The following is a 12,548-nucleotide window of genomic DNA, read 5'->3' on the forward strand; positions in this document are numbered from 1 at the left end:
AGCCACCGCGCCCAGCCTAACATAAAATTTTAAAGTGAACAATTCAGTGGCACTTAGTACATTTACATTGTTGTGCAACTGCCACCTTTAGTTCTAATGTATTTTGATACTGGAAGTTTTATTTTTTCTCTTTTTTCTTGATCAGTCTTGCTAGGGGTTTATGAATTTTAATCATTTCAAAACACTGAATTTTGGCTTTGTTATGTTTTTCCTATTGTGGCTTTACTTTCCTATTTCATTGATTTCTGCTCTTTATAATTTTTGTACTGACTTTGGTTTTAATTTGCTGTTCTTGCTAATAGATGAATTTTTTAGGGTAGACAATTAGGTGACCTGTTTTAGATCTTCTTTCTAATGTAAACATTTAAAGTTATAAACTTATTTATTTTTTATTTTTATTTTTTGAGACAGGGTCTCACTCTGTCGCCCAGTTTGTAGTACAGTGGCATGTACTACTGCAACCTCTGGCATGAGCCACTGCGCCCAGCCTTAAAGCTATAAATTTACTGTAAGCATTGCTTTAATTTTCTCCCACAAATGATGTTGATATATTGTTTGTTATCCAACTTAAAATATTTAAAGTTTTCTCATTTCTCATTCGACTCGTGCATTATTTAGAAATGTATCGCTAACTTTTTAAACATTTGAGGATTTTCTAGTTACTTCAGTTATTGATTTCTAATTTAAGCTTATTGTGACCAGAGAACAAACCTGTATAATTTCAACCCTTTTAAATTCTATGGCTTAAATTCTAAACTTATTTTATGGCTCACTGTATGGTTTATCTTGGTGAGCTTCCCATGTTCCCCTGAAGATTATGTGCCCTCTTCAGTTGTTGGGTGTCATATTCTATAAATGTCAAGTAGTTCAAGTTGTTGATAGGCTTTTTGAAAATTTCATATTCATTTTTTCTTTTTCTGTTGAGCTAATACAAAGGATTAGATTGCAGATCAAACATTCACATATCAGATAGCCTACCTACTGCTGAGATTTATCATTAAGTTCAAGGATACAGCAGGCAATCAGGAGGCTCAAACAAAGCAAGGAGAGACATTAGGAGAAATGCTATCGCATTAGGAGAAATACCTAATGTAAATGATGAGTTGATGGGTGCAGCAAACCAACACAGCACATGTATACATATGTAACAAAGCTGCACGTTGTGCACATGTACCCTAGAACTTAAAAGTGTAATAACAAGAAAAAGAGGGAGGGAACAACGTTAACAATAGTGAACCTGAAAAAAAGCTTAGTTCACATCCTTTAGTTGGGTTTACATTACCATCATGCTATTTTTTTTCTATTTGTTCTTTCTATTCCTTGTGGGGTTTTTTGGTCACTCCTGTCCTCTCTTTTTATTTTTTAGTTAATCATTTTTTAGTATCTCATTCTATCTCTTCTATTTTTTTAAGTTGTTTTTTATTTTTATGTTTTTTTCAAATAGAGACAAAGTCTCGCTCTGTCACCCAAGCTGGAGTACAGTGATGTGATCATTGTTCACTGTAGTCTCGAACTACTAGGCTCAAGCCATCTTCCTGCCTCAGCCTCCACAGTAGTTAGGACTATAGGCATGTGCCCCCACACCTGGCTATTTTACAAAGTTTTTTTGTACAGACAGGGTCTCACTGTGTTGCCAGGCTGGTCTCAAACTCCTGGCCCCAAGCCATCCTCCTGCCTTGGCCTCCCAAAGCATTGGGATTATAGGCATGAGCTGCCATGTCTGGCTCTGGCTGACTTTTTACATCTTTGGATTATTTTTTACTGATTTCTCTAGGAACTGTAGCTGTCTAGTTACTCCAGCACTATTTTTTGAAAAGACTATCTTTCTTCCATTGATTTGCTTTTGCACCTTTGTCAGAAATCATTTGTCCCATTTGTATGGATCTATTGTATGGTTTTTGGTTTTGTTCCACTGATTTATGTGTCCAAAAATCACATTCTCTAATACCACACTAGCTTGATTACTGTAGCTATATAGTAAGTCTAAGTATCAGGTAGAGTGATTCCCTCTCGCACTATTTTTTTTCAGATTGTTTTAATTATTATTAATTATTATTTAATTATTTAATTATTATTTAATTATTATTATTTAATTATAATCCACTTGCCTGATTGTACAGAAAAAACCTTGCTGGGAATTTTATAGGATCTGCATCAAACTTACAGATCAATTTGAGGGAGAACTGACATCTTTACTACATTGAATTTTCAATCCATGAACACATATGTCACTCCATTTGTTTAAGAAAGTGGGCAAAGGATATGAGCAGACACTTCTCAAAAGAAGACATACAAGCAACTAACAAACATATGAAAACATACTAAGCATCACTAATCATCAGAGAAATGCAAATCAAAACCCTGATGAGATACCATCTCACACCAGTCAGAATGGCTATTACTAAAAAGTAAAAAAATAAATAAATAAAAATAACAGATATTGACAAGGTTGCAGAGAGAAGGAAATGCTTAGACACTGTTGGTGGGAAGGTAAATTAGTTCAGCCCCTGGGGAAAGCAGTTTAGAGATTTCTCAAAGAACTAAAAATGTAACTACCATTTGACCCAGCAATCCCATTACTGGGCATCTACCCAAAGGAAAATAAATTGTTCTACTAAAAAGATACCTGCACTTGTATGTTTATTGCAGCACTATTCACAATAGCAGAGACATGGAATCAGCGTAACTGCCCATCAGTGGTGGACTGGATAAAGAAATGTGGCACATATACACCATGGAATACTACGCAGCCATAAGAAAGAACAAAATCATGTCCGTTACAGCAACATGGATGTAGCTGGAGGCCATTATTCTAAGTGAATTAGTGCAAAGACAGAAGATCAAATACACATGTTGTCACTTATAAATGGGAGCTAAACACTGAGTACACATGGACATAAAGATGGAAATGACAGACAATGGGGAGTCCAAAATGGGGGAGGGAGAGACAAGGGAAAGAGTTGGAAAACTGCCTATGGGGTACTATGTTCACTATTTGGGTAGTGGGTCCAAACCTCAGTATCATGCAATATATCCGTGTATTAAACCTGCACATGTATCTCCTGAATTTAAAATTTAAACAAGGAATGTGATTGGTTTTTGAGTTTTGGTTTCAAAAGGTAAAAAGTAACTTTTTACTATTTTTTCCTAATTTATTTTTAAAATTTATGTTATCTGCAGGGATTGGCTCAGAGACAATTCTAACATTAGATAACAAATTGCTAGCACCTCTGTTAAGGAGGTATTATTATTATTTTACAGTTTCTATACTGAGGCCAAGAATGTACTAAGATGACCTAGCTGGGATTCAAACCCAGGCTTGTACAGAGCAGTTTCCAATATGCCATACCATTTCAGAGTTGAAAAAAATTTTTGAAGGCACTTACATGATATGTTTTCTGAGAAATTGAATCCCTGAGAATGTCAACTTAGCGAGAATTACTAGGTGTTCCTCCACTTATTTTCTTCCTGTTTCTATAAACAGTCCACAAGTACCCACTGACATATAGTGCCATGGGAAAAATTAGATTTTATTCCCCCTACTTTTGATACTTTCAAAAATTCTTTATATTTGAAATTTAATAAGTTTACCAGATTAGTACTCATTTATTTATTTTTTCAATTAATATTTGTGGATCCTGGTGTTATGCTAGGTATTGAGTATCTGGAGACAAGACATAGTCTCTGCTTTTAGTTTGCTTAGAGTCAAGTAAAGAAGACTGATAAGTGAGCAGATCATTTTGAGTAGGGGGTGATAAATGCTCTGTTAGAAGTGAGTATATAGGTGCTGCTATACAGTAGCATGCCAGAGCCAGCTCATACCAGCTTGTTATTGAATATTCAGAAACTCTGCAAATTGGTTCTACCAATGGTAGCTTACAGTTGGCTATGGTAGGAGTGTTTTTATCATGGAAATTTGCAAATGCTACAATAAGGCTTTCCTTTTCCTTTTTCCTTTTCCACATTCTTTCTTTTCTTCTTCTTCTTTTTAAAAATATGTTTTCTTTCTTCCTTTTTATTATTCTCCTTAGGACATCTGGTTTACCAGCACACCGCTGTTGCTACAGGAGCAGAGGTGCTAAATCCAATCCTTTATCTTATTGTACCATGAGCCCATTCTGTCACATCGTATCATGAATTGTCCCTGGACCAGCTGCTTCTGGTGTTTTAGGCAACAGCCTTCCACAAACATGCTGGCTGTTCCCTGTTTAGATGATAAGAATGAAACTTGATCTAAATCCCCTGTGGGTTCTGTTTTTGTTCCAGAGATTATAAAGCAGCTAACATCCATATCAACGTATACACCGTCAATGAGCCTTGGCTTTTCTCACTGGCCTGGTGCTCCAGGATTAACTCAGTGACCACAGACAACATTGGGCTCCTGAGTCAGCTTAATCACCCTCACTTCTTCATGGTGAGCTGGTTGTCCAGATTGCTCTTCCAGGCTTGTTACGATAGCAGTGCAGGCCCCCCAGCCCTGTGTTGCCCACTGTGCCGTCCCCTGGGGAGCCACTTAAGAGCACAGACTTCTATAAATATTGGAGACGTGGTATTTTCCATTCTCTCACACAGATCCTTCTGGGATTTTCAGGCAAAAATTAGTTTTGTTATAATAATTGACATTTATTGAATCCTTACAATGTCCTTTACATGCATTATGTCATTTAGCCCTTTGATTTAACCACTGTTATCTTCATGAGGAAACTGAAGCTCAAAGATATCTTTGCATATGGTCTCATGAGGTAGGATTCAGGATGAGGTCTGACTTCAGAGTTTTGTTATTGTAGCCCCACCTTTGTAGACGCATGGCAACAGTTGACAACGGCATGGAGAGTGGGGAGAAAACCAAGCGTACTTGACTCCAAAGTGGAAACTGTGTGCCCTAACAAATTGCTTTTGAAGAGGGTAGCCAGTGTCCAGTTGCCTGTTCTAGGCCTCTGTTGCTTACTGCCAAAGGCTTGAGAACCTGAAGACTCGGTTTACAATCCCAGCCATATCCTATCGCTATCTGTGGAGGGAGCCCTAGCTAACCAGTTCTGCTACAGAACTTGTTCTTATCTGTATAGAGAGTAGGTTGACTGAGTGGGACACAATAGCATACAACAGAAAACAGTTTAATTTCGCTGCACTGATTCTTTAAACCTGGTCTGTGATGTAGGCCTTTCTCTGCCCCTGAATGAAATCTCACTCGGGTCCTGTAGCTTTTCCAGTCACTCTTAGATAACTTTTAGAAGTTCACTTTTAGTCATCAAAAAGCCTCACTTCAGAATTTAAGAATCCAATCCCAAGTAATAACCCTAACTCCAAATGGCCTTGAAAGTTATAACCTTTGTCAGAGAAGCCTAAGAGGGAAGGGGCCTCAAGTCACCTCCTCCAGATCTCCACCCTCACTGGCCTGAGCTTCTGACCTGTTCAGGGTCAGGACCAGGGGAAAAGGGATCAGGGTCAAGGGCACAGTCTTATGGGGCCAGTAACTGCATCCAGGCCCTCTGGTAGAAAGGAGAAATTGCTGACTTCTTACTATGGTGGCTTGGTCAGATTTCTGGAGATGGCCCTGAAGGGAGCTTTGGATGGCAGGTCATTCAGCACAGGTGGAGCCTTTCCACCCACCTGTCCCCATGCAACTCCCCTTCATGTATATACTGTGTATTTTTCTAACATTTTAAAATCCAGTCATTACAAAAATGCATAATTTAGAAAGCAGCACACTCCTCCATAATCCTATCCCCTGAATCAGTAATGTCTCAAAATTGTCCCTTTGGGAGGTACACATTTACTTAAATGATGCTACTATTTCTGAATGTGTTTTTTTTATTTTAATATTTAAATTGATAAATCCATGTGATTCAAAATTCAAAAAGTTTAAAAGGATATATGTAAAAAAACCAATCTTCCTTCCACACCTGGTCTAGGCATTTTTAAAGGACCCAATACATGGCCCCCAGCCTATGCCATGGGTCATTTTATTCAGGGAGGGTGGGGCTGGTGTCCCGGGGGCCTTAACAGGCAGCCTATACTCCAGAGTTAGACTGATTGAGATTTAGATTCAGATCTTGGCTCCACTGTTTACCTTGTGAATGTGGAAATATTAGTTAACATGTTTGTGGTTTTTGGCTTATTTGTTCTTTTTGAAAATTGGGGATAATAATAGTGCAGTAGAAACACACATTTGTATCCAGCATAATCTGGTCTGGTCGTTGGTCTCGTAATTGAGAAAGTTAAAGTGAGGAATCATTTAAAAATGATATACACTTTATCAGTTAGCTTTTAATGCTTAATAAAAACTACCTAAAACTTAGTGTCTTAATCAGATATTTATCATGTCTCAATTCTGGCTGATGGCTAGGTGGTGTCTCTGGTTTGAGCCAGGTCAGCTGGGCTAGATAGTCTAGGATGCCTTGTTCATATGTCTAGAGGCTCACCTGGGATGACTGAGTTTCTCTTCATGTCGTCGCTCATCCTCAAGGCGGCTAGCTGGAGTGTGTTCACCTGGCGGAGACGGGTTCCCAACAGCAAGAGAGAGCAAGCCCCAAAGCACGTGGACTTTTCCAAGTTCTCCCAGTGTTATGTTTGCTGATGTTCCATTGGCCAAGGAAAATCACATGGCCAAGTTTAGATTCAGGGTGGGAGCGAAACAGACTTCACCTCTTGATAGGGAGGCACAGCTAAGTCACGTTGTGTAGGAGCCTACATACAGGTTTGGAAGGAATTTTGTGGTCATTTTTTTTTTTTTTTAATATACTAATAATGTTTATTGAGGGAATCAGGATAAAACTAAAATAACAAAGTACTTAAGAAAGAGGGGTAATTGAAGTGAAGGCATTTTTTTTTTTTTTTTTTAGGTGGACAGGAAGTAGAATTTATTGGTGAGCATTAAGAGGGGGCAGCACAGTGGAAGCCCTCATGAGTGCAGGGCCTGCCACTTGTCCAGAGCGCCACGATTGGGAACGTACTTGACCCATCTGGGATGAGCCACTTCTCAGCCACCATGTCTTCAAATTCATTGGCATTGAACTTGGTGAAGCCCCACTTCTTTGAGATGTGCATCTTCTGGCGGCTGGGGAGCTTGAACTTGGCCCTGCACAGGGCCTCAATCACATGCTCCTTGTTCTGCAGCTTGGTGCAGATGGACATAACTTGGCCAATGTGAACCCTGACCACAGTGCCCTGGGGCTTTCCAATGGCACCTCGCATGCCTGTGTGGAGCCTACACCGGGGTAGTGCAAGGTCAGAAACATGAACATCCATCTGAGAGGTCTGTCTCCAAGGTCCCTTAGAGCAACCCATACAACAAACAGGCTGCATCACTACCAGGGAAGCTGCTGTTTGCAGCCATTGCACACTGGGCCCCCATGAGGAAAGGAGGTCATTTTTATAAACAGTGTACCACATACATACTTCACAAATTTTATTTAAAAATATTCGTTCACCTTTTGATAGTCATTTCTTTGAGGATATTTTTGCTGATTGAGTTTTATGTTCTCTCATTTAAACATCCAGCTGAACTAGCTAGGATTTCTAATTGTTTCTTTTAAACAGAACAAGAACTTAAAGTCATTAGGAGAATCAATCTGAATGAGGAATCTACCTAGATTTTTATAATCCCTCAAACCCTTGTAGTGTTTCACCTACACCTAATCTAATTGCAGTTTATTCTTTAATGATCTATTTTGTCCTCATTGAGTTTTTCAAAGTATTTGACTTAGTTTCTTTGAAAAGAGAAACTAAGTTTCTTTGCCTGGCTCCTGTTAATTGCTCATTGTTAGTTGTTATTATTATGATCATTAGTGTTGTTATTAATTTTGTTATTCAGCTCAAGGAAAGACCTTGGGATAGGGTGGAGAGTTATAGCCTGAGAAAGGATAAAATGTGCCAGCCCTATTAGCATCAAGTGGAATTGGAGAGGGCACAATGGAGGTGGAAAGGGAACATCAAACTCAATGAGAGGACCCAGAAGACAGAGCTCTGGGAAATATGTGACTTGGGCAAGGAGCATAGAGCAGGGCCATGTAGGTAAGGGGTAATTGTACTTCAGCATTCTTAATGGAAGTGTGATACTTTAGAACAATGGTTCCCAAATGCTGGCTTACAGACACATGGTTTCAGCACCACCTGGGAATGTGTTAAAAATGCAAAGATTCTCATTCCTTAGGTGTCTAGTGAGACCCAGAAACCTGTATTACTAAAAGCTGCCCAGGGAGACTTGGCTGCACAGCCAGGTTTGAGAAGCCATGCCTTGAAAACAGCAGTAGAAGTCAAGAACCTGGACTGTGGTCTTGGGTCCAGAATAGACTTGTTGTGTGACTTCTCCGGGACCCCCTCTGCCCTCTGTTTTGGGAGATGAAAGGTGAGATGAAAGGTGTGAAGTGTTCTGTTCCCTCTAGAGCCCCCTTGCATGTATAAGGGTGCCTGTTAGGATACTTGCAGGGACTCTCTGTGTTTGAGAATGCCACATCAATCTAGGTTCCTTGGCCTGTCTATTCCCTCTTCCTCTCCTCCTCCAGCCCTGGCAGCAGAGCAAGGGACTTAGATCATATGATCCCAAATCCCTTCTAACTGTAAAGTTCTTTCACTGTGATTTGTTTTATGTTTTTCAGACAACAAAGTTCTATATGTTCATATGGCTCCTTGCAGATATCATTTCTGTGCTTTTTATTGTTGCCATATTTTGTTTTCACTGGTAAGTATATATGTAATTTTAAATGAAGTTTTTCCAAAATAAATGGATTATTATAGGAAATTGAGAAAAATAACAGTTATGCTCTTCCCGTAATCCCACATGGCAAGATGGCGTTTATAATCTGAACCTCTCTTAAATGCTGTCTGCAGTTCCTCACATCCCTTTGACCTCCCCAAAACAAGACAATATTTTCAGGATAGGGACTGTCACTAAAGCTTAGTCAAGCCTATTACTATGGATTCAATGTGGAGCAGCTGAAAGAGGACAGGGCTTGAATATGTCCAGAACAAGTGCCTCTACCTTCCCATCTTCATGAAACTGGGCATGGCAGTGTGCAAAGAGCAAGTTCGTAAGCCAGGAAGATTGGGTTTTAGCTTTGGCTTTGTCCCTTAGTTGCTAGGTGACCCTGGGAAAACAACTGCTGCTTTCTGGGCCATAATCTTTTTTTTTTCTTTTTCTTTTCTTTTTTTTTTGATATGGAGTCTTAGTCTGTTGCCCAGGCTGGAGTGCAGTGGAATGCAGTGGCATGATCTTGGCTCACTGCAACCTCCACCTCCTGGGTTCAAGTGATTCTCCTGCCTCAGCCTCCCGAGTAGCTGGGATTACAGGCACCTGCCACTGCACCTGGCTAATTTTTTTTTTTTTTTTTGAGATGGAGTCTTGCTCTGTTGCCCAGGCTGGAGTATAGTGGCGCGATCTCGGCTCACTGCAACCTCTGTCTCCTGGGTTCAAGCGATTCTCCTGCCCCAGCCTCCCAAGTAGCTGGAACTACAGGCATCACCACGCCCAGCTAATTTTTTTTACTATTTTTAGTAGAGACGGGGTTTCACCATATTGGTCAGGCTGGTCTTGAACTCCTGACCTCATGATCTGCCCGCTTTGGCCTCCCAAAGTGCCGGGATTACAGGCGTGAGCCACCCTGCCTGGCCCATGCCTGGCTAATTTTTGTATTTTTAGTAGAGATGGGGTTTCACCATGTTGGTCCCGCCTCAGGTGATCCGCCTGCCTCAGCCTCCCAAAGTGCTGGCATTACAGGTGTGAGCCACCGTGCCCGGCCCATAATCTTTTCATCTGTACAAGAAAATTACATTTGGGAATCCTTGCAGGCAAATGCTATAGGATTGTAAGTTTCAAGATGGAAGGGGGAAGAAGATCCTGGAGGAGGAATGTTGGAGGAGACCATGGTTCTTTAGACTCCTTCATTTCATGGATGGTCTGCTTCCTTCTAGGCGGAGAGAGACTAAAAAAGAAAAATTGTTTGAAACCTCCAGCACTCTCACAGGTAAAGTCAAAGGCCTAGCCCACTCCTGTCTCTTCATCCCTACCCATTGCTTCCAGGAGACAGAGGCTGCTTTTCATGTCCCTGACAAGAGCTGAGGGTGTCTGGAAAGTTGGGGGTGGGACCGGGGGAAGTATAGACTGGGCACAGATTCTGGAGGACTCTCTACGTCAGGCTTCAGATTTTGGATTTCATCCTCTAAGCAATGAGGCCCCTTGGAAGATTTCAAGCATGGGTGTTTACTTCTTCATATATTCATGTATCATACAGCCACTGAGTCCACATTTTGTGCCAGGCACTTAGATAGGGGCTGAAGATAACCGAAAGATGTCTGTGGAGGGTGCCCTGAGAGAGAGGAGGGACTGGCCCTCAAAGAGCAGTGAGGAAGAAGGTAAAAGTATAGCAGTTGACATCATTGGGCAAGGCATCTAGGTCCCAGACAGAGTAGCTGCTGTGCCTATTAGGGGAAAGGTGCTTTGTGGGTATCATTTATGGGTGATATATGTTGGAGGCTAGAGGAAGAAAACTTCAGCGGTCCTGGAATTGCTTAAATTAGAGTCAAGTTGCTTCTTATTGGCAATTAGGAGATGGCATATCACTTTCATTCACACAAGGAAGCGATATGGTTAGATTTCTGTGTAAAGGACTGAGGAAGTGAACTAGGCTTAGTAAAGGGAAGGGATGCTAGAGTTTATTTCTCTGAGGGTTGTGAGGACGATCAGACAGTGAGTTACTAGTTTTGGAAGCCAATTCAGTGTCAAAGGGAAACCAACTAGGAGGCAGAAGACTGTGCGGTGTGGGATATATTTCCTTCTGCAACTCCTGGAGACAAAGTTGGAACAGTCACAAAATCATGAGTTAATTTAATTTCTTATGGACAATGGTGAAGCTCCTGATATTCCATGTACCAGCTGGCAGATGAGTGGAACTGATACAATACTTAGGGTTGCAGGAATGAATCCACAGGGATCATGAAAAACTAAGTTTAGAAATTTGAATAAATTAAATAGAAGGCAATGGTCTTTCATATGCTGTGAAACTGAAGGTTTAAGCCAAATTTAGTTAGATCTGAGGCAGGGAGATCTCAGGTTACATGGTTACGTGAGTTACAAGTTACATAGAATTTAAGATGACTCTACTGGCTATGTTAAGAGGTATGAAGCTAACTGATGATTCCAGCTAGCTTATATCAGTAGCTGTTCCTTAGTAAGCTAGGGCTGCCATAACAAAATACCATAGACTAGGTGGCTTGAACAACAGAAATTTATTTTCTCACAGTTCTGGAGGCTAGAAGTCCCAGATCAAGGTGCTGGCAAATTTGGTGAGGAGCCCTAGTGAGCACTGTCTTCTTAGCTTGAATACAGCTGCCTTCTCATTGTGCGTTCACATGGCCTTTCCTCTGTGTGTGCTTGGGAGAGCAGGATCTCTGGTCTCTCTTCCTCTTCTCAGAAGGACACCAGTCCTGTTGGATTAAGGCCCCACCCTTATGGCTTAATTTAACCTTAATCACTCCTGAAGTACCCTATCTCCACATACAGTCACACTGAGGGTTAGGACTCTGACATATGAAATTGGAGCTGGGGGGACATAATTCAGCCCATAACAATAGTCCAGCCAAGAAGTGATAGAACATGGAGATGAGGAGGAAACATGACTAGGAAAGAAGTTTGGAAAGTAAAATTGAAGAACTATATATAAACCTAGATAAAAGAGGTGGCTTAGGAAAAGTATTCAGTTAACTTGACCCTACCCACTACTATGGTGAAATGGTGATAAGAAAAGGTAAGTAGAAAATAAATGAAGGATTTTCTGTTTTTAAGAGCTCTTAGGTTGCCTGTTACAGAAACCAGTTTTTCTTGATCTAAGCAGAAATAAAAGGCATTGGAAAGCTATTTGAGTACCTCAGAGAGATACCTAGAAGGTGCAGGACCAAATTTAGAATCAGGGAAGAAACAAGGAAGACTAGACAGAAGCCAGGACCTCAGCCATAATCACAGCCCAGATCCATTCAAGTTGAGGAGAATGGAGCCTCATTTGCTAAATACAGAGTGCCATGTGTTGCCCCATACCACCTCCAGGATTGGCACGTACTGCTGCACCTACTGATGCCACATCCACCACCAGAAGGCCTCTCTAGTGTGAGGGTGTATTTTTCAGCAATTTAAGTCAATCTTGTTGTCTTCTGTCTTATGTAGTTTCTTATGTAAAGTTTTCAGTTGTCTTACCCCTGTTCCTCTGTTTGTAACATGTCTTTTTTCCTCTGGCTACATTTTAAGATTATTCCTTTTATTATTGGTTTTTAGTAGTTTGATTATGGCTTAACTTGGTGCGTGTGTGTGTGTGTGTGTGCATGTGAGAGGGAGAGACTATCTTGATTAGGGTTTGCTGAAATTCTTAGATCTGTCGGAGTATAATTTTCATCAAATTGGACATAATTTTAGTCTTTATTTCTTCAAATATTTTTCTGCCTCTGCTCCCCTACTGCTTTCTGGGATTCCAGTTACACAGATGTTAGTTTATTATCCCATAGGTTACTGAGACTTTTTTTTTTTTTTTTTGAGACAGAGTCTTGCTTTGTCACCCAGGCTG

The 12,548-nt window shown here is 40.6% G+C and overlaps 1 protein-coding gene across 1 annotated transcript in view; it reads left to right on the forward strand.

Annotated features, from left to right (window-relative positions):
• Nucleotides 1-12,548, forward strand: part of GDPD4 (glycerophosphodiester phosphodiesterase domain containing 4) — a 71,620-nt gene that overhangs the window by 50,504 nt on the left and 8,568 nt on the right. Inside the window, exons 13-15 of the mRNA XM_011938938.1 lie at nucleotides 4,267-4,414; nucleotides 8,598-8,680; nucleotides 9,910-9,962. Coding sequence (XP_011794328.1) covers nucleotides 4,267-4,414; nucleotides 8,598-8,680; nucleotides 9,910-9,962 — 284 coding nt within the window. The remainder of the gene's footprint in view (nucleotides 1-4,266; nucleotides 4,415-8,597; nucleotides 8,681-9,909; nucleotides 9,963-12,548) is intronic.

This window comes from Colobus angolensis, unplaced genomic scaffold (genome assembly GCF_000951035.1).
Source record: "Colobus angolensis palliatus isolate OR3802 unplaced genomic scaffold, Cang.pa_1.0 Scaffold179, whole genome shotgun sequence".
Classification (NCBI taxonomy): domain Eukaryota; kingdom Metazoa; phylum Chordata; class Mammalia; order Primates; family Cercopithecidae; genus Colobus; species Colobus angolensis.